The 27,251-nt window shown below is 40.0% G+C and overlaps 1 protein-coding gene across 3 annotated transcripts in view; it reads left to right on the forward strand.

The window, feature by feature from the left end:
* The window catches only part of HMGA2 (high mobility group AT-hook 2), a 138,054-nt gene that overhangs the window by 81,600 nt on the left and 29,203 nt on the right, over positions 1 to 27,251 (forward strand). The window contains exon 4 of one of the 3 annotated variants that reach the window (XM_032170660.2): positions 6,859 to 7,666. The exons of the other annotated variants lie outside the window; for them this stretch is intronic. Within the exon in view, the coding sequence (XP_032026551.1) occupies positions 6,859 to 7,053 (195 nt within the window). The 3' untranslated portion in view covers positions 7,054 to 7,666. Of the gene's footprint in view, positions 1 to 6,858; positions 7,667 to 27,251 lie in introns of those variants that run through there. 3 annotated transcript variants of the gene reach the window in all.

Genomic DNA, 27,251 nt, shown 5'->3' on the forward strand with positions numbered 1-27,251 from the left:
TGCTTATAAGATATTACAAGTTTAGGAGCTGATGTTATTGTCTAATAGTTATTCTGGAGGTTCAACGTCAAATATAGTGTCCTAATTGCTGCAAACGTTAAAGATCAAGACCCTTTGGAAATGGGTTTCTTTTCCAATTACTGATCACCTCCAGTGTGCCAGGACCTGTGCAAGGCTAGCATTTGACTCCAAAGGTGTATGGGCATTCCCTGTACCTGAAAATGAGTGGGAGCCAAGCATGTGAACTGTTAACTTCAATAAAAAGGGGTTGCCGGGCACGGTGGCTCATGCCTGTAATCCCAGCACTTTGGGAGGCCGAGGCAGGTGGATCACAAGGTCAGGAGTTTGAGACCAGCCTGGCCAATATGGTGAAAACCCGTCTCTACTAAAAACAAAAACAAAAAAAATACCAAAATGAGCCAGGTGTCGTGACGCATGCCTGTAATCCCAGCTACTCAGGAGGCTGAGGCAGGAGAATTGCTTGAACCAGGGAGGCGGAGGTTGCAGCGAACTGAGATCATGCCACTGCACTCCAGCCTGGGCAACAGAGTGGGAGACTCTGTCTCAAAAAAAAAAAAAAAAAAAAAAAAGTGGGAGGTAAAGTGCTCTGATAGTCATATGCTGAGAGTTCTGGGCCTCTCAGCATTTGTCCAAAGTTAGGGGATCACTCAACAATCAATTAACTAGCATAAAAAAGCAATTCAGAGAGGAGTCTATGCCCCTCTTTGGAAGGACCTAGGAGGCCTATTCTTTGGGGAGTTCTTCATCAATGACAGCGATTTGAGAATAGGGAACCGAAAGATAGGGTGGCCACTTACAAGGCACACAAGCCAACGTTTAGGGAAATTGGTGATTAACAGGAAATTATTGGACAAGTGCTTAATTTTTCAAGTAAGGATGTTTCTAGGTAACAATCCTGTTGTGGCCGCATGGTTCTGGGAAGTGGTAGACATGGGATTAAGCAGCTGCACTGGATAGTAATGATGTAATTGGGTTTCCAACATAATTTCTAGTCCTTCTACTGCTTCTGGGTGGTTTCAATGACTGTGTGACCTAAGTTTCATTTTGGCAGTCCATTTCAGCTGTACCGTTGCTTTTCAACCATTGCAAAGGTAGTTTGACTCTCTCTTTACACTTAATTACTCAAATCTTTGTCCTTTAAATAAAATTGAGATATCCATAGAGTCTGCCAATTAAGCATTTAGAGGAAACCACACACTCTTTGTGGAGAAAAGAAGGCCAAATTAGACAATCAAGTGGACCAAGAATTTGCCTAAGTTTGGTATAATTTTGTTGAAGATTAACTTATTTTCATGGTGAGTTATGGTATTGCATGGAAAGCACACTTTACATTACTTGTTCCTGACTGTCAAACAGCCATTACATGTGAAGGGCAGCCTGTATACAGGCTGGGTTTCCCCTTCCCGCTTGGGAACAGCTATGGGGAACTGTTGGCATGAGTCGTTCTCCTTAGCTCGGCATATCTCACACACATATTGTAGTTCTAGTCTCCAGTCTGTCTGTTCTACTCTGTGATTTCTTACTCATACATTCCAACATCTCTAGATTTTTCCTCATCTCTTCAAAGTCTCATTCAGTTGTCTTCCAGATATTTCCCTTCACATCCTTTCTTTTTTTTCCTTTGCCTTTCTCTTTGTTATTACCCTTTTTACATTTTCAAAATGAGTTTCATATGTCTCCAGTAGTTGCTGGGAAGTAGAGTTAGATGGTCCTCTCTTCGTTTATCCACAGCTATTTTAGTGCACAGTGTTAAAATTATTTGTTTATGCAACTATTTCTTCCTCGAAGGAACTTTCATCTTTAACTTCTTCCTTGGCATCTAATGGGGACTTAATAGATGCCTATGTTTTTAACCATTGTAATTTTAGTAAGAAAGTTTATTCTGCTTTCCCGATAGTCAATTCACAAACAGACTTTTGCAACCCAACTCCCATACAGATTGAGGCGTTTCTGCAATGTGGTCAACTATAGCAAAAGGCTTTTTTTGTTACAAAACTCTAATCTTGATCTACTTTGGCCCCACCTGAATTCCACTATAATTACCTTTACAACATATATCCTACCATCATCTTAAAAAGGCTTACTTCTGAACACATCCGCTGGCAGAAGATTTGTTTTGCTTTCTTTTCTAGGAAATTGTAGCTTAGCAAACTATGAGACTGTCTGACTTTAATTTTTCTTACTTTCTAACTGTTGATCTAATTTTTTTAAGTAAATAGATTACCTTTAATTTGCTTATTATGCTCAATAATCACACATTAGCAATGTAATAATTTTAATAACAGAAAGTACATCTAAATCTCTACTGTTTGTATGTAAGTCCCATACCTGGGAGCCACAATACTTTCAAAAGTGCACATCAAAGTAATTGTTTTGTCTGGCGCCAGCACAAATTTCTGCTGGGACCTGCCCCATTTAATATAAATTATATTACTTTTGGAATTTAAAAGGATGTAAGGTGTAGCGTGCCCTGCAGGCAGGAAATTTAAACTACAGGTTGCCTTCTTTTTTTTTTTTTTTTAATCTCTGATTTATTCCTGTAATGTGGAATATTTAGCATCCTAATTTCCATTTAATCTTTTTACAGGCATATTTTGAATTTTTCAGTCATAGGGAAGACAAAGTTAGAAATCCTGTTATTCTCTCAGGCTAACTTGAGAATGAAAAATATCTAAAGCTAGGGGTGAAGGGGGAAAGAGATGTCATTATCTGAAGGAGTCTATTTAGAAACCAACCAACCAACAAAAAAAGGGATGATGAAGAAAAATAGGGAGCTTTGACCTAATTTAACCAAAAACCAGCAAGCCTCAAACCTGATGTCTTTGCCTCTTTTTTGCCTATATAGACATGAATGTAGGAGTAGCACATCCACGAGCATGAATATGGAGATAGAACCTCATCTCCGTAAATCCATTGAACATAGTTTTATACCCTGCTTAGAGGACCAAGATGTTACATTTTAGGCCTGTAGGGGGAAACACATGCAAACCCAGCTGTTCAGGTGGAGAACTCTGGCTTCCACATTCACACGCTTGGTGACCTATTTGGCTCGTGTAGTCCTCTCTTAGGAGATTGCTGCATGCACATCATCTTGGATGTTGAATGTACAGAATACTTTCACTAGGACCAGTAAAAAGGGCAAATAAAGCTAACAGCACAAAAGAGGATATATTGAAAAGAGGTAGAGAGGAAGGAAGGAGAGAGAGCGTACACTAGAGAAGAAAACTAGAGGAGCTAAAGACCAAAGCAATGAAGACGAGGCTCCTGTCCACCTCCCCTCTTTGTGTTCCAGGTGGTTCTTACACTCATTTTTACCCAGCCACAGCTGAAAACATGCCCCTTTCTCTGCCCTTAGTCAGGGGAGGGGGCCTCTGCTCAGTCTCTTAATTCAGTCATTGCCTAACCATTCTCATGGAACAGGTCCCCATCACCAAAAGCAGATACCTTCTCCAGGTCTTTTTCTTTTTTGTTCAATAATCCAAGTATTCTCTCAAAGACTAATATTGCAGTCATGAACAACAGTCACTGCTGACCGAGGTACTGCATTAAATCTTTTATATCTCACTTAAAAATCTTTACACCGTACGCACTCCTCACGCCTACCACATAGGTTCTGTCATCCCAATGTTATAGATTATTGAGTAAGATGTTCTGTATCTTTAGCCATGAATATAAACGCATGTAGTTGATAATTCTACATAAGATTTTGCTGTTTTTCTTTGCTCCTGCATGCATTTCTCTCTGTTCAGTGTCTGTGGTCCCTGAGTTTTCATGACATCTTCTCGTAGGAACTTGGGGTACTAGGTCCTCAGACACTTTTTACAGTTTTCTCCTTTTTTTCTTTTTAAACATCTTATTAGTTCTTGGAGTACTGTCCAACTTAAACTGAAATGCACATCTCCATAGTTTTCTTTTGGTTTCTTATATGTTTCCTTTTGACTTATAAAAAAAAGGGAGGGCTAAATACCCTTTGTTCCAAGCGTTGACAGAACTCAAAGGCGCAAATTCAACTCAAGTTTTTGAACTGTATAGACCAGTTAGTAGCAATTAGTAGTCGCTGAATGCCAGTGGTTAAGAGAGGTGGTGTTTAGCCTTCCTTCCACCCCATTCTCTATTTACCTTTATCCTTTCAGCATTAGAGCCCCCACAGATTCTGCAGCAATGGGCAAGATCTTTGAGATGGGCTGGTTGTTGAGAGGATCAGCCTTCTAAAAACCTTAATATGCTTTCAGTCTTCCCTGGAAACAGGTGATAGGCTAGTTAGCATCCACATCCTCTGCTCAACAGAGCAGCTTCTCTGCTGGCACATTGCTTGGCAGGACTCCAAGGAAAGCTGTGTGATGACAGCAAGATTAAGATCCACGAAGCAAGGCCGGGTCATATGCTCTAAGTTGTCCATTTTTTCTGTTATCTTAGCATGTTCGATTCCACAAACACAGCTTATTCCAAAAGCCAATCCTCCTAATGAGCATTCAGTCATTAGAATTTTCATCAATACCAAACGGAATTACGTTTGGGACCCCTTTTGGTCTTTCTTGTCATACCCGAGATGATGAGATCCTTTATTCTCTAAGTGCCCCTTATGCACACACAGAGCCAGGGCATCCGTGTAGAAATAAGAACTTACCATGGTAAATGGTCAGTATTGTTGAATCTCCAAGATGTGGGGTTCACCACATTTAACTGTATGTTTATTAACAATTCCATTCTAAAAATTATGTTACAAGCATGGCCAAACAGAAATGAAACTATGATAGTGGCATCTCTATACTAAAAGTCTACTCTATGGATCTGGCCATATCTACACTTACAGAGCTTCAGGCTGGTGATCCCTGATTTAGATACTGTATTAACTGTATCTTGCCACTAGTCTTTCTGTTTATGTTCTCTTTACAATTCCCAAACATCCAATAGTTTGCAACCCTTACCATACTTCACAGAATGATTCTTCAGGTAAATGATAAATATTAAATTTTTTAATTTATGCATATTATTTTGGTAAGCTAATCAAATTTTTCATGTTAAAGTGAACTTTATATATTTTTATATTCTGTCATTTATTTCTCCATTAAGTGCACAGCTTTAAAAATTTTCAGTGCTGCAAAAATCGGCCAAAAAGCGTGACCTCATCTGTTTTAAATTTAAATAAATGAATGAATATGCAAATAAAAGAAATAACGTCCCCTGGGAGCACTCTTCATAGTGGGCCTCAGCAAAATAAAGAACAAAAGCTTCTAGACCTTGCTTCCTGCTCTGTCTAGAACCCTTCTGAAACTCATTTCCTCCAATCTGTAGAGTGGCAGGGGAGTCCTAGATACTTGGATCCTTTGCATTGTCCTGTTCTTGCTGAATTATCAGTTTTATTTAGCAGTTATAAGCGATTCACATTGAAGTTAAAGGAACAACCTGAGGAGGTATTGTTCACAGACAGCCAACCCTCAGAATGTGTTTGAAAGCATAGGTTTTGATTTTGGAAAGAATCTTGGATTTGGAATCTCTTCCTGGATTTAATGTCAAGCCATAGCTCCATCAGCTATTTACTGGATGAGTCCCTCTTCCTCTCTGGCTCACAGTTTTCACAAGTCTAAAATGTGGATTGTCATAGGATGATCATGCCGAATGGGGCATTTTAGTTTCTAAAATGAGAACATTATTCATCTACATAAATATAAAGTTAAAAAAGAAGCTGTTTTAGGGATGACAAAAACTCTCAAAGCAGTCCTTTAGCACTTCTGTGTCCCTGCTCTGAGGCAGGACCACTCTTAAATTCTTCCATTCAGATAAAAAATCTATATTGTTTGAAAATACCTTCAGAGGAGATGTGGTAGGAATTTGCTTCACAAGCACAGTTACACTAGACGTTATTAAAACAAAAATGTTTTAATTAATTACTTATAATCATGAGTCTCTTGTTTTCTGTGTAGTTCTCCATACAACAGTTCTTCTGTTCCTCCATTCCTTCCGCCATTTTGTGCTATTTTTTCCTTCTGCCATTTTGTACCATTCTGCAGCAGTTTGCCTCTCCTTCCTTTTCTCTGGTCAACTCCTTCAGTGGTCTTCCCCATTTTAAACAAACTTCACTTCTCTGCTTTTCTCCGGGGTCAGTCATCTTGACTTCTGCACAGGAAAAAGATCCCACAGTCTTCCTCAGCCACTGAGTCCAATAACTGCAATCCTTCTGGTAAGGAAACTTGCCTTCTTGTTGCAGTTGAAGCCCATTTCCTATTCTTATTTCTTCAGAGCCCATTTCAAAAGAGCTGGTTACCATCCTTTAGGTTAGTCCTTCCTAGACAGTACTTCAAAAACATTATATCACTTTTCAGTCTTTTTTATCAAGCATGAGTTATAGAACTTCCTTTAACTTTTTCTCATAGGGCGTATTATTCAGCCTTTTAATAAGCAGCAGGGTGTAATTGAAAGAATATGGACTTTGTAGTTAGACCTAGGTTTGAATCTGGGCCGTGTTACTCACTAGCTATTTGACCCCACTCAGAGCTCATGACTTCTCTGAACGTAAGTTCCCTCATCTGTCAGGTGGGGTTCTTGAGACCTGTCTCACAGGGTCCCCATCACAGCTGATGTGTATAGTGTTCCTGATGTGTCATCAGTGCTCTAAGAAGTGTTGGTTACCCTTCCTCTTCCCTTTCGTTATACTCTCCTCTACATCAGGTCACTATTTCCTGGCACTTATGGAGCCTAGGGTTGAACACAGTGTTGAGAATTTGAAATAATTGTCTTTATTCATCCCCCTGCAACATGCTTTTTAAAAAATGTTTTGGTTGTTTGTTGTTGTTATTGTTGCTGTTTTTGAGATAGAGTCTTGTTTTTGTTACCCAGGCTGGAGTGCAGTGGCACAATCTCGGCTCATTGCAACCTCCACTTGCCAGGTTCAAGCAATTCTCCTGCCTCAGGCTCCTGAGTAGCTGGGATTACAGGCACCCACCACCACACCCAGCTAATTTTTGTATTTTTAGTAGAGATGGGGTTTCACCATGTTGGCTAGGCTGGTCTCGAACTCCTGACCTCAGGTGAGCCACCCACCTTGGCCTCTCAAAGTGCTGGGAATACAGGCGTGAACCATCGCGCCTGGTCTAAAAAATGTCTATTAGTGTTCCATCACTAGATCTCTTCTGAGGTATTCATGCCATATGCCCCATCCCGATGTCATATCCACAGGACAATCTACTACCAAGAACCAGCTCCAAGAAGAAAACATCTCTGAGAAACAGTATCAAAAGGAGTCACTGAATTGTCATTGGAGGAGTCCAGGATAGCTCTTCATGTTATTTTCACCTTGAGGAATTGTCCGTTACATCTATGAGCCTTATGTGTGGCTTTCTCCAATACAGAAACCTATCAGGTGTCTTTCAGATCATTTCAAAACTCTGGGTTATTCTTTCTTATGTTTCCAACTGAAGTCTGCATCCCAAGATGCAGTTTCACTGCTACCCCATATGGCACCCTTGTGCGAATTTGAAAAAGGTACTCACTCTAGGCACATGCAGAGCCATGCCTGGGGGGACAGCTTAGAGAGTAGAGGGTGGGCTGAACTCCAGTCATTCTCATACAGGGATCCACCTTTTTGCAGAAATCACAGTGTGGCTGTGGTGTGGTTTGATTTCATAAAACAGATGCTTAAAAAGTATTCACTGTCTCTGTCTCTTCAGTGCCGTGTAATATCACATGACTTTCCTTTCTCGTTCCATTGGTATTTTCCTGTATTTTTATCCTCTGTGCAGTTTGTCAGTAACATTTCATTCTCAGCTTCAGATGGGCTGCCATGACTTCTACCAGTTCCAGCTATTTCTTTGGATGCACCTTTGAATACCTACCTTGACTTACATTTTTTTTTTTGTGGAGTTACTCTTTGGGTTTAAATATTGGACATTTGGGTATTAACCCAAATAGATTTTGCTAAAAATTTCCACATTCTATTAACAGATTCTTAGTAATAGCAAATTGGCAAAATCAAGATAGTTAATTCATATTAACCTTGCTTCCCCCTCTTCTCTACCACGCCTCTAGAGATGACTTAACTGAGCATCCGAATGACCTAACCCAGGGTACTGGAGGGAAAGGGGGAATGGGTGACCATCAGTCTTAAATAATCTACACACTAATAACCTTCCTAGGAGGTGAGAGTCCAGTCATTCTAAGAGGAGTACTGTGCTGTCATCCTTGCCGGAAAAGAAGATCCTTTTATACTAGGCCCACAACTTTGGACAAGTCCCCCATAGAACAGTAAGGGAGTGCATTTTCCAGGGCTCAGCCAAATTGGTTCTGGTGATCAATGAAGCTGCAAGTCTGAGGCAGCTGGTTCCATGTTCAGTAACTGATAGGTATTCTTAGATTCATCTCAAGGAGGTAGAAGAATAATATAAAAAAATGTGTAAAAAGGGATGAAGATTAAGAAGTGGAAAACTTGAAGATAAGCCAGAGGCAAAATTTCCTGACAGCATGATGTACTGGACTGCAGATAGGTCTTTTGATGGATATGCTTGCAATTCCATTGTTACATTTATCTTGTCTGCATTTTTCCGCATTTATTTCTAATGTGTCTGCTAGGCCAGTACCTCCCTGGGAACATAATATAAAAACAACTATTAAGTAAATAGAAAAGCTTAAACAATACGCATATAACTCCAGCTTGAAGCTTTTTTTTAATGCTCTATAAATCGCTAGAAAACACGTGACAGGAACTATTCCTGATCAGTCTTAGGATGTGCAGGATGCCCCAAGAAGTTTTCCTGTTTACTACTTTTTTGAGTGTATGAATATATGTTTTTTGACTTTGAGATAGTTAATATCCAGAAGAGTTCTTCGGCTGTGGAAATAGCCTTGAAGTCTTGGGTCTGGGAAAATAATAGAGAGAAAGAGTTAGTAGGGCTCAGTAGAAGAATTGAGGGAAGGATGCAGGGAAAAAGGGACAATAAATAGAAAGAGGAAGCTGGTGAAGGTAGACTTTGGCAGCTGGGGCAGCAGCACTTGGGCCGCTTACATGAGGTAGCCCGCAGAGGCACCTTTGGGTGGAGAGAGAATAAAATCTGGTTTTGACATGTTTGTTTTAGATGGCAATGAAATGTCTAGCCTATATATTTTGTAGACATTGAGAAACAAGGGACTGAAAAGTGGAAGAGGGGTCAGGGCTGAAGATGGGGATCTGGGGCTCATCCGAGTATAGGTGGTAATTGAATCCTTATGGCTGCACTAAGAGAATAAGTAGAGAAGGAAAAGATGAGCTAGGAGCCCCTGGCTGAACCCCAGGGGCACTAAGTGGTAATGCATGGAGGGAGGGGGAGAAGTTAAAAGACGGAAGAAAAAGCAGACAGAAATATCTGAGGAGTCCCAGGGCCTAAGGTCCCTGCCACTGAGGCCGTGAGAATGTTGAGAAGGCAGCACAGATCCCTGGAATGGGGGAGCCGCTAAGAAGTTAAGTAATAAGCCATGGTGTTTGACAGCTTCCATAAAAGCAAATGACAAAAGCTAGGACGGCAGGGAGGTGAAACCAGGGCCGAATCTGGGTCTGGTCTGGATTCTTTCCTCCATGCTCTTTAGCACAGAGCTTTATAAGATAGTGTTGGTCTAACGAATGAGGGAGGGAATGAGTGAATGACTGAATCAAGCAAGTAAGCAGATATGGAAACATGGGCATTTTCATAAAGCGGAGCACTCAACAGTGCCTGTGAGCATCACTGACAGGCCAAACACATAAAACAGGCAGAAGGGAGAAAAGGAATTGAGAAAAAGAAGGACAAGGAAGAGACAGAAGGGGAAGGAAAGAGCAGTAAGAACTGAAAAAGGCTGGGGTTTCCTGGAGTGTGCAGTTATGGAGCCCTAGATCTGTGGGTTTGGCCCTTACTTTGTTCGTATCTCTAGTTGTTTCTTTGACATTCATCTTGTCTCTGTGATGAAACTTTTAAGTTTCTCAGCAAAGACAAGAACTACTATTGTGTATCTCTTTAGTACCTAATACAATTCCACAAGCATTTACTTTATACTTGATAACAGGTGGAGAGAAAGAAAGGTTTTCAGTAATTTCTAAAAGTGAAGAATTATCTAGAAATTTAGTCAGTGAAAACATCCAGTTTTGATAAGTCAAATTAAAACATCCATTCTTCACTCAGAGGAGGCTTTTAAACTTGGATTTTCTAAGTAATTTACTCAAACCCCTGTCTCTCAAAGACCCTCTTGTGAAATGCCCTTGTGAAGTGCTTGTGAAATGGCCTTCTGAGTTAGCTCCACAAAATGTCCTTCCTAATCTTAGCAAAATGAAGAAATGGGTCGAAATGATTTGAAATATGCTTCTCTGTCTCTTCCTTCACCTCTTTTTGGTTTCGTTTTCCTAAGAGTACCTGTCAGCCTTTGCAGATGAATTAAAGGCAGTGTCGTTCTGGAGGGAAATCATACATTCCTTTGATTTTGTGATGGAAGGACTTATAAAGAGAAGTGGAGCTTGGTTCGAAAGGGGAGACGTGCACATGGGAAATGTAAGCAGGGCGGGTGAGAAAACTTGGTGGCGGCGTTTAATTAATTCTGAAACTGGGAAATAGTTCTATAGTTAATCTGTAAGTTTTTTTACGCTGAATGCTTGGAAAATTTCAACTTTTTTATTTTCAGCCACTTTGTATGCAGTGATGACATAAATAAGAAAAACGGCCTTGAAAACATCAAAAATGTAATTTTCACCTTCTTATGCTTTAAAAACACTTGAATGCACTTCTCTCAAACTTTTAAGAAAAGAAACAAAACTCAGATTTTGGTAAAGATCAAGATCAATGGTGTTGACAAATTTCAGGAGGCTGGAGACTCTGAAAATAGTCTTATGGATGACATCTGTATGTAACTTTGTAATGCTCTACCACAGATGCTCCTATAAGGGCAACAGAGAAATAGCTGGAAAAGGTAACAATGTTACTTATTTATAATATTAAATATGTAAGAGTTGTTTGCATCCATTTCCTGGCAGTATTTCCTATTTTTAGGAGTGAGGTGAATGATGTTGTAGAGCTGGAGATACCAGTGGGCTGACTGCAATTTTCAAAGCACCTTGAGATGTAAAAAAATGTTTCTGTAGGAAGGAAGGGGTATGGTTCTGATAAATCTCGTAGCAGGATGAAAAAGAAAAGGGAGGTCTAGACAGTCTCGTTTCATCTGATAGAATTTTCCCACAGAAGATGGGCAAACATCAGATAAGAACATTTATCAGACCTCACACATTTTACAGCCACATCCCTTTGGGAACATTGCGCAGCATAGACTTGCTAAGTCCTGAAAATGGAAGACAGAAAGCACTATAAAAAATATGGACTGGTGCCCTGAGAAACAAGTCTTTATTACTCACCCTAACATATACATTTGGCATTTTGGTGTACTTGTTAAATGATACATAAAACCGTATCACGAATGAAAATACAGCAGTAATCCATGAGCTCTTGGCTCAAAAGAAAGCAAAAGTAAATTAAGCAAAATATCTACTTAAAAAAAAAAATGGTAGTGGTCCCATTGGAAAACCATATATATGCTGACCCACTTTCCTATTTGCTCTTGCCTGATTTTCATAACAGTGGGTGAATGTAGAGGAGCCTTCAGCAGGATTGTAGAAAGTGGGTACCTATAGGTGATTAATCCCAAACTTGAGAAGCAAGAACGAGTAAGCTGGCAACCTAGGAGATGCTTTAGTAGTAAAGGCAGGTGATGCCAGGGCAGATTTTTGCCAATGAAATAAGAATTTAAGAAAAATGTTAAATTCATGTAATGTTATTTCAAAGGCTAATCCAATAATTCTTAAACATTTATGCAAATCTGCCATTTTCTCACTCTGGAAGGCAGATAAAGAGAACCACGTGGGAAGATATAGAATGTTCTATTACTTGCCATTAAATTGATAAGAATTACAATGTCCGTGAATCCATCAATACCGCTGAAGGACATGCAGTGGAATCAAATAGGTGGCAGAATAGGTATATGAATCACATAACAAATCTTTTCACCAGATGGTGTTCAGATTTGCTGTTTATTTGTGGCTTATTTAATATGATCCTGCTTTTCCTCAATCCACAAAGGATGCAAAGCTTCTTAAAAGAACACCTTGGGCCTCAGGCAACCAGTTTTTAATGACGAAAGATGGACTCTGAAGTCCATGACATTTAGTAATTTGTCACTTTTCTTGTGCACAAAGTTGAATTCTGGCTCCAGGAAGATGATGTTTGGGAGAAAATCATTTAGTTGTGGATGAAGTGAGCCAATACATAGCTGGTAGTCCCAATATGACTTGTTTGTTTCCTAATTTGAGTTTACATAGTAACTCTTTTAAAGAAACAAAACCATTTTTTAGTGGTGGGGGAGTTCTTTGTGAAAATAGCCATGAAGTGAGAGATGAGTCCTGGGTAGAAGCTGGAAAAGGAGTTAACTTGCAGTATGAGGATGTGCACAGGAAACGCTTGCCTCTAGATAGTAATACAGTTTCAGGAGAAATCTCCAAACCTGAGTGAACTATTTCCTGGATTCTTAAGTTTAGAGACTGTGAATCTGGGGGCTTGCCAAGTCCTCAAAAACATCAAGGTCCTACTAAAATACAATAGAAAATCTAGAAAAAAAAGAGAAAAAGACAAGGAACATGTAGATTTGCTTAGAATGTGTATTTTAGATGCAATTCTCCTATTACCAACTGATATGGTTTGCCTGTGTCCCCACCCAAATGTCAACTCAAATTGTATCTCCCAGAATTCCCATGTGTTGCGTGAGGGACTCAGAGGGAGGTAACTGAATCATGGGGGCCAGTCTTTCCCATGCTATTCTCATGATAGTGAATAAGTCTCACAAGATCTGATGGGTTTATCAGAGGTTTCCACTTTTGCTTCTTCCTCATTTTCTCTTGCAACTGCCATGTAAGAAGTGCCGTTCGCCTCCCGCCATGATTCTGGGGCCTCCCCAGCCATGCGGAACTGTGAGTCCAATTAAACCTCTTTTTCTTCCCAGTCTCAGGTATGTCTTTATCAGCAGCGTGAAAACAGACTAATACAGTAAATTGGTACCAGGAGAGTGGGGGCATTGCTGAAAAGATACCTGAAAATGTGGAAGCGACTTTGGAACTGGGCAACAGGCAGAGATTGGAACTGTTCGAAGGGCTCACAAGAAGAGGAAAATGTGGGAATGTTTGGAACTTCCTAGAGACTTGTTGAATAGCTTTGCCCAAAGTGCTGATAGTGATATGGACAATAAAATCCAGGTTGAGGTGATCTCAGATGGAGATGAGGACCTTGTTGGGAACTGGCACAAAGGTGACTTTTGTTATATTTTAGCAAAGAGACTGGTGGCATTTTGCCACTGCCCTAGAGATTTGTGGAACATTGAACTTGAGAGAGATGATTTAGAGTATCTTGCAGAAGAAATTTCTAAGCAGCAAAGCATTCAAGAGGTGACTTGGGTACTGTTAAAGGCATTCAGTTTTTTGTCGTTGTTGTTGTTGTTTTTTTTTGTTTTTGTTTTTTTTTGAGACAGAGTCTCGCTTTGTCGCCCAGGCTGGAGTGCAGTGGCATGATCTCGGCTCACTGCAAGTTCTGCCTCCCGGGTTCACGCCATTCTCCTGCCTCAGCCTGCCGAGTAGCTGGGACTACAGGCGCCCGTCACCACGCCTGGCTAATTTTTTTATTTTTAGTAGAGACGGGGTTTCACCGTGTTAGCCAGGATGGTCTCGATCTCCTGACCTCATGATCCGCCCGCCTCAGCCTCCCAAAGTGCTGGGATTACAGGCGTGAGCCACCGCGCCTGGCAGGCATTAAGTTTTATAAGGGAAGCAGAGCATAAAAGTTTGGAAGATTTGCAGCCTAACTATGTGATAGAAAAGAAAAAAATCTCAGTTTCTGAGGCAAAATTCAAGCCAGCTGCAGAAATTTGCATAAGTAGCAAGGAGCCTAATGTTAATCCCCAAGACCATGGGGGAAACGTCTCCAGACCATGTCAGAGACCTTCACGGCAGCCCCTCCCATCACAGGCCTGGAGATCCAGGAGAAAAAGTGGTTTTGTGGGCCAGGCCCAGGGTCCCCATGCTGTGTGCAGCCTACGGACTTGGTGCCCTGTGTCCCAGCAGCTCCAGCCGTGGCTGCAAGGAACCAACGTACAGCTTGGGCTGTGGCTTTGGAGAGTGGAAGCCCCAAGCCTTGGCAGCTTCCACGTGGTGTTGAATCTGTGGGTGCACAGAAGTCAAGAATTGAGGTTTGCCAACCTCCACCTAGATTTCAGAAGATGTATGAAAACGCCTGGATGCCCAGGCAGAAGTTTGCTGCAGGGGAAGGGCTCTTATGAAGACCCTCTGGTAGGGCCATGGGGAAGGGAAACGTGGGGTCGGAGCCCCCACACAGAGTCCCAACTGGGACACTGCCTAGTGGAGCTGTGAGAAGAGGGTCACTATCCCCCAGGCCCCAGAATGGTAGATCTACTGACAGCTTTCACTATGTGTCTGGAAAAGCCACAGACACTCAACACCAGCCCATGAAAGCAGCCGGGAGGGAGGCTGTACCCAGCAGAGCCACAGGGGTGGAGCTGCCTAAGACCATAGGAACCAACCTCTTACATCAGTATGACCTGGATGTGAGACCTGGAGTCAAAGGAGATCACTTTGGAGCTTTAAAATGTGACTGCTCCACAGGATTTTGGACTTCCATGGGCCCTGTAACCCCTTTATTTTGGCCAATTTCTACCATTTGGAATGGCTGTATTTACCCAATACCTGTACCCCCACTGTATCTAGGAAGTAACTAGCTTGCTTTTGATTTTACAGGCTCATACACGGAAGCGACTTGCCTTGTCTCAGATTAGACTTTGGACTGTGAACTTTTGGGTTAATGCTGAAATGAGTTAAGACTTTGGGGGACTGTTGGGAAGGCATGATTGGTTTTGAAATGGGTAGATAGGAGATTTGGAGGGGCCAGGGGCAGAATGATATGGTTTGGCTGTGTCCTCACCCAATGTCAACTCGAATTGTAGCTCCTAGAATTTCCATGTGTTGTGAGAAGGACCCAGGGGAGATAATTGAATCATGGGGGCCAGTCTTTCCTGTGCTATTCTTATGATAGTGAATAAGTCTTATGAGATCTGATAGGTTTTTCCGGAGTTTCTGCTTTTGCTTCTTCCTCATTTTCTCTTGCCGCCACCATGTAAGAAGTGTCTTTCGCCTACCACTATGATTCTGAGGCCTCCCTAGCCATGTGGAACTGTAAGTCCAACTAAACCTTTTTCTTCCCAGTCTTGGGTATGTCTTTATCAGCAGCATGAAAATGGACTAATACACCAACCTTGGGAAACTTCATTGTATGACCATTTCCCTAGTTTCTTCAATTGGAAACGAGGGGAAGCTGCTCATCCCCACCAATTTTTGTGCCCCAAAGAAGGGCAGCATGGTCCTCCTGCTAATTTAGTTGGTAAACTTGGGCCCAATCAAGTAAAAAAAGACAAAAAAAAATCCCTATGGCCATTCTTAAAGAAGACCCCTCAAGAAGTAAAAGAACATGGTTCTGGGTCCTTTCCCACTCCCAAAGGAGAGCAGCTCCATTTTTATTATTTATATAAAATGATGTTCTGAAGACTGGGGGTTAGGGGAGAGAATGAGGAAGTGGAATGTTTCTTTGATGAAGGAACCCTCACCACCCACTAGGGGCTTCCCTGTGTTACATTCAGACCACTGTCAGTTCCTGGGCTTTCAGGGACTAAGCTGGTACAGTAGTGAGCTCCCCTTGCCAGCTACAGCACTGGGCCAGTCCAACAAAATATATTTTGAGGCTGAAGATCAAACAACTTAGTGAATAACTGAAGCTCCTGTAGGCTCCCGTACCCTGTGGGAACCTAGAAGAGTATGGTAGGACAGCAACATAAGGGCGATTTTCTGGCTTCAAATGGGAGCTCTAGAGCTCTGATTGGAGATGCCAGACTTTATCACCCTTAAGAAAGTCATTCTCGCCGGGTGCGGTAGCTCATGCCTGTAATCACAGCACTTTGGGAGGCAGAGGCGAGTGGATCACCTGAGGTCAGGAGTTCGAGACCAGCCTGACCGACATGGAGAAACCCCGTCTCTACTAAAAAATACAAAATTAGCCGGTTGTGGTGGCACATGCCTGTAATCCCAGCTACTCAGGAGGCTGAGGTAGGAGAATCACTTGCACCTGGCGGGGCAGAGGTTGCAATGAGCCAAGATCGCGCCATTGCACTCCAGCCTGGGCAACAAGAGCAAAACCCCATCTCAAAAAAACAAAACAAAACAAAACAAAAAACAAACAAAAAAACCAGGAAAGTCATTCTCTGACCCCACCCCTAGCCCACCTTGGGAAGGATACTATTTAATAGTAACTTAAATTCCTCTTAGGGTAGGGAAGGTCCATCTTGTCTTGGCTTATTCAGGGCAGTGGAAGCTTTATCTACTTCCTACTCTTCTTCATGTTATTGAAGCCCAGTTAAAATGAACCAACTTAAAATATAAAATTATTTTAATATTTCTTCATCTGACTTCTAATGCCATTGTTCTTTTTGCTGTATCTGAAGATAGCCCCAACTTCTCAAATATGTTATTAATTTCTGGGCTGTAAAGTGAATATGGAAGAGGGACTCAAATTTTGTAAATGCTGTGGGGTTACAAATCACCAATTGTCCTCTGCCTCTGTGTTGCCTCAGCCTACCGCAAGACCTCCCTACACACACACACACACACACACACACACACACACACACACATCCCTGAAGTCACTCTAAATATCGGTAATCATGAAGTTGGCCAGGCGCGGTGGCTCACGCCTGTAATCCCAGCACTTTGGGAGACTGAGGCAGGCGGATGGCTTGAGGTCAAGAGATCGAGACCATCCTGGCCAACATGGTGAAAACCCGTCTCTACTAAAAATACAAAAATTAGCTGGGTGTTGTGGCACGTGCCTGTAGTCCCAGCTACTCAGGAGGCTGAGACAGGAGAATCACTTGAACACGGGAGGCACTGGTTGCAGTGAGCCGAGATCCTGCCACTGCACTCCATTCTGGCAATAGAGCAAGACTCCGTCTCTGAAAAACAAAAAAAGTAGTTATGAAGTCTTTGGCAACTTCCTGAGGCCTTCCAACCCTCTCCCAGCCTTTCAGAACAGGTCTTCCTATTTTCTTCCATCCCTCTTCTGCCATTCTGTCATATTTCTAGAGTGGGGCTGGCAATAAAACTATCAGAGAAGAGAGAAACCATATGTTCTGAGGTAAAATTTAACAGAATAAAGAAAGAATGCCATTAATTTCCAGCCCTTGAAAATGCCCAGAAGCTTCCAAGCAGACCCTCCTTAAAAGTTTCCATCTACTGTCTTTTATTAAACTCTGGTATTCCTCAAACGTGAAATTCCTTTCTGAATTGTTAAAATATTTTTATAAATAAAAAAACTCAATTAATTTTGAGTAGCTCAAAAATATCTTTTCTATAATTTCTAAAGTAAATATGCTACATTTTAGGTTATAAATTTTTGCCACCAGGTGTGACTCTAACTACTCTTTATATCTTTTGTTCGCTCAAGGTAAAATATGTCCCAAATTTGAAAATAATTGACTTTCGGACAATTTCTAATAAGCATTTGGGTGGTCCTGAGCAGGAGGAACTTCTTCTAGTTTGTGAAGTAGCTAAGGAAAACATCTTAGGCAATTTTTAGTTCCAAGAACTTAGCCTGACCAAGTAACCTGACTTGCAACTTAGGCGTTTAATTAGGAGCAATTTGGACACCAGAGTTCCGATTCTGCTCTTGGTGCCATCTTTATCTTTGGGGAAGTGTTCTGCTTACAGCCTATATTTTATGAACATTGTTTCCTGTATATCTTTATGTCTAATACAGCACTTCAAACATAGTAGGCATTTGGAAATTGCTCCCTGAACTGAATTAAATGCAAGGTTAATTCATGGTTGTACATGATCGGAGTTGGAGTAAAAAATGAAATAAAATGAAAAGCACTATCAATTACTCAGGTTAAGTCATGTCAAGCGATCATTCAATTTTTGATGATCTTGCAGATCTTTGAATGAGAATGCGGATCTTGGGGCATTTTCAGTTGTGTGCACTGACATGTGAATGTGCGTGTGCCCTCACATAAGTTCTTACATAGCAGAAGGAAGGAAGTTGTGAAAGGGGAGAAAATAGAGCTATTGACTGCAGAGCCATAAAGCTGTTTTTAGAATGACTGCTTCTGTTGTATTGGGGAACGCTTCCTTTGAGAAGGGGTATATTATGCATCCTCTTTCCATTAAGTCTATTTTTGGAAGAAATTACAGAAGATAATATATTACCAGCTCCCAGGGATCTCTTATCAACATAGTCTCTGTTCTCATTACACACCTGCTTAGAGCAAAATAAATTATTCTGTCCTCAGGAATGCCAACCCCAGACAATCAAAATCTTCACTAAATCACTGTATTTATTAGGGAAGCTCGGATTTTTGAAAAGTGTTAACTCCGCCCCTAAAAGCAGTAAGTGAGAGCTAACAACAGTGGAGTCTCGTGGTTGAGCATTCAATCAGCTTCAACAGGGGCAAAGTCTCGGAATTGTTTTCAAAACAGTGTGGGGCTTCCTACTCAGGGGGAAGATTTATCTGCATTTGGCAATTACTCCAGTTACCTTGGAACAAGAAATTTACTTCTCAGTAGTTTTACAAATTAAGTGTTTAACTTCGTCTCTATAGAATTAATGCCTGGGAGGTGGGGAGAGGAAGGCAGAGCAGAGGCTTTCAAGGCCAGTTCACAAGTTTGACATTTAAAGTGATAGTAGCAATTTTTTCTCTAACTGCAAGAGTGTGAAGTTCTGTTTCCACCTAATTGCAGTTTGCATCCTGCAAGTATATTGATTTAGACATTAAAACAACTTAAATGTTTAGCAGTAAAAAGTTGTTTAATCATTAAACCACTACCATTTTCTTTTGCCCTTTAAACCTGCTTTCAATCAGCAGATGCTGATTTGGATGCTGGTTTACATTCTCATTAACCATGAAGATCACAAAGGAAGGTTGTGGCAGCAGTGGGAAGCTCTGAAACACCCTCATTGTCACAGGAAACATTCAGTGAGACATTCAGCTGTCTCAACACACACAGCTCTGAGAGAGGTTTGGGTGACAGAAATGCAGCCTCCAATTCCAGAAGCAGCACCCTGTTCATTCCAGGAAAGGGAAAAAAAAGTGCTTTTCTGCATGACGATGGTGATCATTGTTATCATGCAGTGATCAGGGGTCTTTTTGCCGTTTAAGTGTAATGGGAGGAGGGTATATCATTGCAGACTCCTAGGTGAATGGCGTGGATGTTACTCTTTTGCAAAGCAAGGAGGAGTTGCAGTGTTTCATGGCCTTTCAACACACAGGAGTTTTATCATTCATTTTAAAAGCACAACTTAACACTTTTCAAACTGAGTTTCAGCCCTGGATTGTTTTCTTACAAAATGGCCCTTTTCCCCTCATAGTGGGATGGCCATGGGTGCCCATTAATTGCTACACTGGTAGGAACTGAATTTATTCCCTTCATGGTAGAAAAACCAAGCTTATTTTCTGAAACTTAATCCTGTGAGCTACCATCCACGGCCATACCAGGCTCCAGGAAGGGATCACAACTTTCTGAAGAGACGAATTGCTGCTTTAACAAAGGCTACGTGTGCCTTTTGATTCCATATTCTTCCTCCACTAGATGTTTGGTTTTGCTGCCAAATATAAAAACCACACTGGAAAAGACAGTTCTTCATTTTTAAGTGGCTGTGTGATAGAAAATTGGTAATTAGTTCAGTTTTGAGGAAGACAGGGACAAACTCTTCTTTACGTTTTGTAAAATCACAGATTATGACAGTGATCTCCATTTGAGATGGAGAAATGGAAACCTAGCAAGTTCCAGAGATCTGCCCAAGATCTTGTAGCTAATTATTAGAAGCAGGAAATGGGTTAGAAACCAGAACCTTGACTTACAGCTAATTGTATTTTCGGCTATCCAAACATCTTTACTGGATTAAAACAAACTTCTCTTGTCCTCAGGTAATACAAATACCTGTCCTCATAGAAAATAAAGGCTTATTGGTCTGTCTCTTTCTCTCTGTGTCTCTCTCTGTATCTGTGTGTGTGTGTGTGTGTATTTTTTTATATATGTATGTATATATAAAATATGTATGTATATATATGTATGTATATACATACATATTTGTGTCACCCAAAATATGTGAGTATATATATGTATGTATATATGTGTGTGTATATTATATATTTTATAAAGATATATATTCAATCACACATTGCTTAACGATAGGGGTACATTCTGAGAAATGCATCTATAGGCAATTTCATTGTTGTGTTAACATCAAAGAGTGTACTTACACAAACCTAGATAGTACAGCCTACTGCACATCTAGGCTAAATGGTGTATCTCATTGCTCCTAAGCTACAAACCTGTACGGCATGTTACTGTACTGAAACTGTAGGCGATTGTAACACAATAGTAAGTATTTATGTATCGAAACATATCCAAACATAGAAAAGGTACAGTAAAAATACAGCATAAAAGATTTTAAAATGGTACACCTGTATAGGGCACTTACCATGGATGGAAATTGCTGGACTGGAAGTTGTGGTTGCTCTGGGTGAGTCAGTGAGTGAGTGGTGAGTGAATGTGACAGCCTAGAACATTACTGTACACTATGTAGACTTCATAAACACAGCACACTTGGGCTACACTAAATTTATAAAAAATATTTTTCTGGCCGGGCGCGGTGACTCACGCCTGTAATCCCGGCACTTTGGGAGGCCGAGGCGGGCGGATCACGAGGTCAGGAGATCGAGACCATCCTGGCTAACATGGTGAAACCCCGTCTCTACTAAAAATACAAAAAATTAGCTGGGTGAGGTGGTGGTCGCCTGTAGTCCCAGCTACTCGGGAAGCTGCGGCAAGAGAATGGCGTGAACCTCAGGGGGCGGAGCCTGCAGTGAGCCGAGATCGCGCCACTGCACTAGCCTGGGCGACAGCAAGACTCCATCTCAAAAAAAAAAAAAAAATTTTCTTTCTTCAATAATAAATTAACCTTAGCTTACTGTAACTTTTTTACCTTATGAACTTTAAATTTTTTTAAGTTTTTTACTCTTTGTAATAAAACTTCACTTAAAACACAAACACATTATGTAGCTGTACAAAAATATTTTTCTTTATATCTTTACAAGCTTTTTTCTATTTTGAAAATTTTAATTTTTTTAATTTTCAAACTTTTTGGCTAACAACTAAGACATAGCACACACATTTGCCTAGGCACACATAGGGTGTGGATCGCCAAAATGTCAGTAGGCAATAGGAATTTTTCAACTCCATTACAATCTTCTGGGACCACCACCATATATGCAGTTCATCATTGAGTGAAACGTCATTCTGTGTGCATGGCTGTATTTATATCTGTATAAAGATTACACATATATAAAGGATGCAAAGACAAAGAGTACATATATATTTACATATATAGTGTACTGTATATATGCATGCATGTATGTATGTATGTATGTATGTATGTATGTATCTTACTTTGGAGTTTCCATTTTTCTAATCTTCTTACCATTTTAAGAATTGGTCTATGCAGAGCAAACTTTTAGAATCGCAATTAAAATATTCAGAGAAGTGGCCAAGTTTTTGTATAGGTGTTTGGATAAGGTGCAGACAAGTTCTACATTTCTCTGTTCTCAAAACTCCTTCCGACATAAATACTGAGGACGGTTCTCTGGCCAAAGTTTGTCAAACCATTTCTCTGAGTAAGAAGACTTCCTCGTGTTTTCCATACTCTATAGTTCAGTGTTGCAGCCTTCCCATACTTGATTTTTAAAGCAGAGTTTTGTTTTGTTTGTTCATAGTGTATTATGACTATAAAATTTAAATAACTTTCCTCTTTGAAGATAAAAGGAAGTAATCCTAATTTTAAACAGTTACTCATTTTAAAAAATTGAAAAAAAAGTATCGACTTGATATGTCTAGAGACCTATGTATATATGCATTAGATATTTATATACATACATATGTATGTATATATGTAATATATATCATATATATATTTTAGAAATCTGCAAATTTAAAAAGGGAGTGTTTAGATTGCAGAAGACCTATCCCTAAACTCCGAACCCCAGAATTCTTAAGCTAGAAGGGCTCTTGAGAGGTGATCTCATCTATAAAGAGATGTATATTTAAGGAGCTAATTTACACAGGTAGATAACAAAACCTTACACCAACTCTTCAAGTACATGAAGCACCTTACACGAAGCGCTTTGGTGAATACTCGTTTCTACTCAATTTTAAACTAAATTCAGCTGAAAATACCTCATTTTAAAGAGAATAGTCAGTCGACTCACTGGGGAAAAACAATTGGATAAACTGGTTGTTTGCCCTTACCCAGATAAAATAACTGATGAGTTGAATGCATTTTTGTAATGTGTCAAGACACAGGTGGCTTTAATAGTCACACACATGAAGTATGGGATATGTGGCAAGGAATGGAGGTTTTTATATACAGAAGTAAGAACTGTAGAGGGGGAAACCACGAAAGATGGAAAAAGATGAGAAGAATGAGGACAGAGATAATACACTCAAGAAAAGCTGCCTATTTCAGAGTAGAAAAGATTGTAAGCCCCAGTATAGTTGAATGCTTACAAGAGGAGAAGCTTTCAGCAACTCCTTTGTTTCTTAATGTATATATTATATCTGAACAGAATGCTTCTTTCCTGTGAGCTAGACAGTAGGAAGTAATCTATCTTCAACCTTGTTTGGTGTGTAAATAAAACTTTAGAAAGGGTCTGTTGAACTTTGGACAGGCAAGCTCCATGAGCTCTCCCTCACTCTTTGAGGTAGGTTAAAGGGTATGGCCATGACCACCACCTTAATCCTTCAGGGACTATTTACAAAAGATTGAAAAATGTGCCCAGGGCCCGCACCTGCCCCTCTGTGGAACTAGCCCAACTCAAGTGGGCTGGCAGGCAAGCCTGGCTTTCATGGGGACAGAAGAGAGAGTTTGCGGTGAGTTTGGCATCTTTCAACACATGCTTTTTGGCTTCTCCTACTGAATTTGTAATTTCCATGATATTTGGTGGGAAAATGGACACCAGCCTCTTTTCCTTTTTGTCTGCTGCTTTGCAGCTATTGGGATTCTGCGCCTTGGAATAATGAAGCAGGCTGTCATTTCCTCCCCCTAAATAATGCATTACAAAGTGGAAATGCAAATTTCCTGTGCAAGCTCTAAGTAGCAGGTGGTATTTCCTTAATATATTGTTTTTGACCTTTGGGGAAATTGGTATTACGAGCTGACTTTGGAAATAAAATAGCATCAAGGTCCTACGTTTTAAATAAAACAATCAATATCTTAATTTTTAAAAATCAGACTAGATTACGATACCAGGAAAAGACATACATATTTTGCTTTTATGTGTTAAAGTTTTGTAATTCAGGGAGGACAAGAAAAGGGATATGGTGCAGCTGAACTTTCTAATTCACTAAGACAGGAAAAAAGGAAGGAAAAAATGTATATTTTTAAGTTTCAATTTAAACCTTTGCTGTTAACTAAATGCTTTAATACGATCAGTCATACAAATAGTTAAATTAAGCATGGAGCTGTTCAGATGGCAAATCTGAGTTGAGCTGAAGGTAAAAGACATCTGTATTTTTCATTCATTTGCTCAGCAGCACTAAATTTCAAGCTTGTTTTTTGTTCAGCATCAAAGAAAAGGTTGTTTTATGGTTATTGGATTTTTTTTAACCCACATATTTCATGAAAGGGACTCAAGTCACTGGGTCTTTATACTCTTTTAAGTTATTTTTCTGCCCACAGCCCTTCTGCAAGCCATCTTGTTGAAGAGGGAAAACATAATTTCATTCTTTTTCTCTTCCTTTGAAGAAAAAAATTTAAGAGATTTAAATACCATTCACATTTTGGAACTTCCTTCTTTACCCCCTCCCGAAACCATCATCTCACAACTATGTAAAGCAATCAAATGTTGAAAGACTTAAGAGATTTTCAGTCCCATAAATATCCTTTATATGCTTATAACTGCTCTACTTATCAAGGGCAACAAGAATGGAACCCAGGAGCTAACTAAGTTTATAGGTGTGTGTGTGTGTGTGTTTGTGTGTGTATCAATATATCCAGATGTGTCCAAATGTACACGATATTTTTAGCATACAAATTGCTGATTAGGCATCTATGTCCCTTTCTCCTCTAAAACCTCTAAGTGCATGGATCTATTAGTGGATGGACGCCAGAACGACACAGTCAATGGAGGACTGAAATATTTACCAAACCCAAGAAATGAAGGTTTGTTTGAATAGTTTAAACTTGACAGGAGGCTGAGACAAGAGGATCACTTGAGCCTAGGAGTTTGAGGCTACAAGGAGCTCTATGATCATGCCCTTACACTCCAGCCTGGGCGATAGAGCAAGACCCTGTCTCTCAAAAAAATAAAATAAATTTGAGTAGTGTAAACTGTGTAAACTTGGATAGTCCAGTTACCTTCATTCTTTAATTGTTCCATAGCATATGTTTGGCTTCAATGTCCAGGTTTTCAAGCACAAGAAATCTGCATTTTCATTCTAAGAAGTATAAAACAAGATAGTTATATTTCATGTAAGGTTCACATTAATTGTCATTGCATCTCTTCTTCCCAGAAGGAAGAGGCAGTGAGAGCTGGAGTCAAAACTGGGTACTGTAAATGCTCATCTAATCTTGGAATCTCAGAGGATATTAATTTTCCAGATAGTTGAGTTATTGCCTTCAAATTTTAACTTCAAATTTTGTTAATGTGGTTGTATATCAAAATTCAGCCAATGTGCATGATATGTGTACCTCGAACTACATTTATGAATTCACTGAATGTAATTTTATGTGTCTCTTGATAATGTTGGATTGTTAACATAAGCATCACTAGACTTGTCAAGTGGCAAAGATCATATTCTTTCATTCTTTCTTCCTTTCTCATTTCTTGAATGCTGGCTATATGCCAGGAACCATGTACCCACCCTGGTGCTTGGTGTATAGAAGGCACTCAATGAATGTATGTTGAATAAATGAAAAAAATAAATGAATAAACAAGTTCAATGGATAGTTAAAAGGATAGTTTCAATTCAATTAATTTGGGTGTAGGACCAGTCACAGTGCCATGACAGATAGAGCTATTTGGTGATCAATAGTGTGGAATGTATTTACCACCAGGCAGTAATGCCCTGTCCCTCCTTGAATAGTACTACAGATATGAGAGTGCTTTTTAAAATTTTTAATCATTGGCCACTTTCTCGTGAAATTGGAGGGAAACTGTGTAGCAACAGGACTCTGGGCATTGTGACAAGTCTACCGTCTACAAAATTTGTATTCAAGACAAAATCTAAAGCAGTCATCTTTCAAAAGGATGTCCTCACTTTCTAAAAAACAATTATTGCAATGACTATAGCCAATGAGGTTGTTCTTGCCACTGCCATTCGAAACATCAGTGATGTTGGCATCTTGGGCACATACCACAGACACCAACTTGTTTTTTCTTTCCCACACCTCTGTCCCACATATGCTAAGTTTATTCTTGGGCTGTGACAGAGGAGCATTCCTTATCACTTTGGGAAGTTCAGCTAGGATATTTAGGGGATGAATTGCATTCTTACGAATTCTTTATCATGATTACACTCCTATCTAGTATAATGCGAAGGTAAAGTAGGGCCTTTGGAGGTAGACTAGCATAGGTTTGAAATGTTTCGTTCATTCATTATCAGCTGCCAAGAGTAACCTGGGGACATTTCCATGCTTTGTGAACACGGTGTCTTCATCTACATGCTGATATACAGGAAAGACCTTTGCAGAACTCCATGAAAGTTTGCTTTTATCATTGTACCAAAAATTACATATACCTGACCAGACACAAAACTAAGCTGTAAGTTTTCTTTAAGCCTCCTCAATATTTTGTCCTTTAAGCATAAGCGATGTTGCAAAGCACCCCTTTAATTTATCCTGTGTAAACAATCACTATAGTCTGCAAAATAGATTGCATTTCTTATGAAATCCATTTTGTAATAACATTTTGTATACTGAATGATGCATTCAATGAATGAGGTAATTAATGCTAAAGGATAAAAAGATTATTTAAAAAATTGACCAAACTATACCTTGCTTCCTCAGTAGCTATGCATAGGTAAGTCTGTTATTCTGAAATTATGGTTGACTGAAAGAATAAATATAAAAGATAGTGGGAGGCATCCATCAAAAATGTCTTTATCTTTTTAAACACTGGTATGCACCCTATAAGCAGTAAGCAAAAGTGACAATTTTTCCCTAATCACTAAATGTTTATTAACCATTTTTAAGAAGCGTTAACCTGTCCTTAATTTGTTTGAACCCATGGGGCCATGAACAAACACCATAATAGAGTGAAGAAAGCAATGCCAGCGTAGACCAATTTTATCAGTAATACAGAACTGTCCTGGGACAGAGTATGCCCAGATACGAGTTCTCAGAAAAAGCCACAGAACTCTTCTGTAAACTCCTATATCAACTATATCCTACCTCCTCTTCTGCCTCAGCTTGCAGTAGCAGAAAAAGTTTACATGTGTTTGTATATTCACTGAACAGTAGCCCTCAAAGAATACGGAATTCTCACATCTTTTTAAAAAGGAGCCACTTAAAGAAAATACATTCTAAGTGCTTTAATTCAGATTTAAATGGTTACATTGCGAGATATTATTCCACATAATTGGAGTAATTGTGAATTTATACAGATTTTCAACAGTGGCACTGTGTAACCATTGATAAAATACAGGGGGAGTGGGGGGATAAAACCAGTACTGCGTGGATCCAATGACATTTTCGCATGCTCACTTTTTCCAGTTGTGTAGCAATGACCATATTCTCTAATAACATCAGCATACTTTTATGCTTTGGTCTTTTTCCTTTTCATTAGGAGAATGCTGGAATTCATGCTATAGAATGGTTCCTTTTATGCCCCAGCCCACTTGTGCAACGACATTCCTGTGATTTTACTATCTAATATGTTGTGGCTATAACCAGAGAATGCAAAATCTGTCTTCCTGAGAGCCTGGCCTCTATGTTTTCTACCAAACCATACCTCCATTTTCTCTGTAAAGGCTGTTGGTACACCCACAAATGTCATCTGTTTGTGATGAGCAGAACTGAGGCACTTTTGTTCTGATGCTTACATTTGTTCACATGAACAGAAGTTCCTCACTTGAAAGTGATTTGCACATA

Source organism: Hylobates moloch, unplaced genomic scaffold (assembly GCF_009828535.3).
Source record: "Hylobates moloch isolate HMO894 unplaced genomic scaffold, HMol_V3 SCAFFOLD_12, whole genome shotgun sequence".
NCBI classification, from domain to species: Eukaryota; Metazoa; Chordata; class Mammalia; order Primates; family Hylobatidae; genus Hylobates; species Hylobates moloch.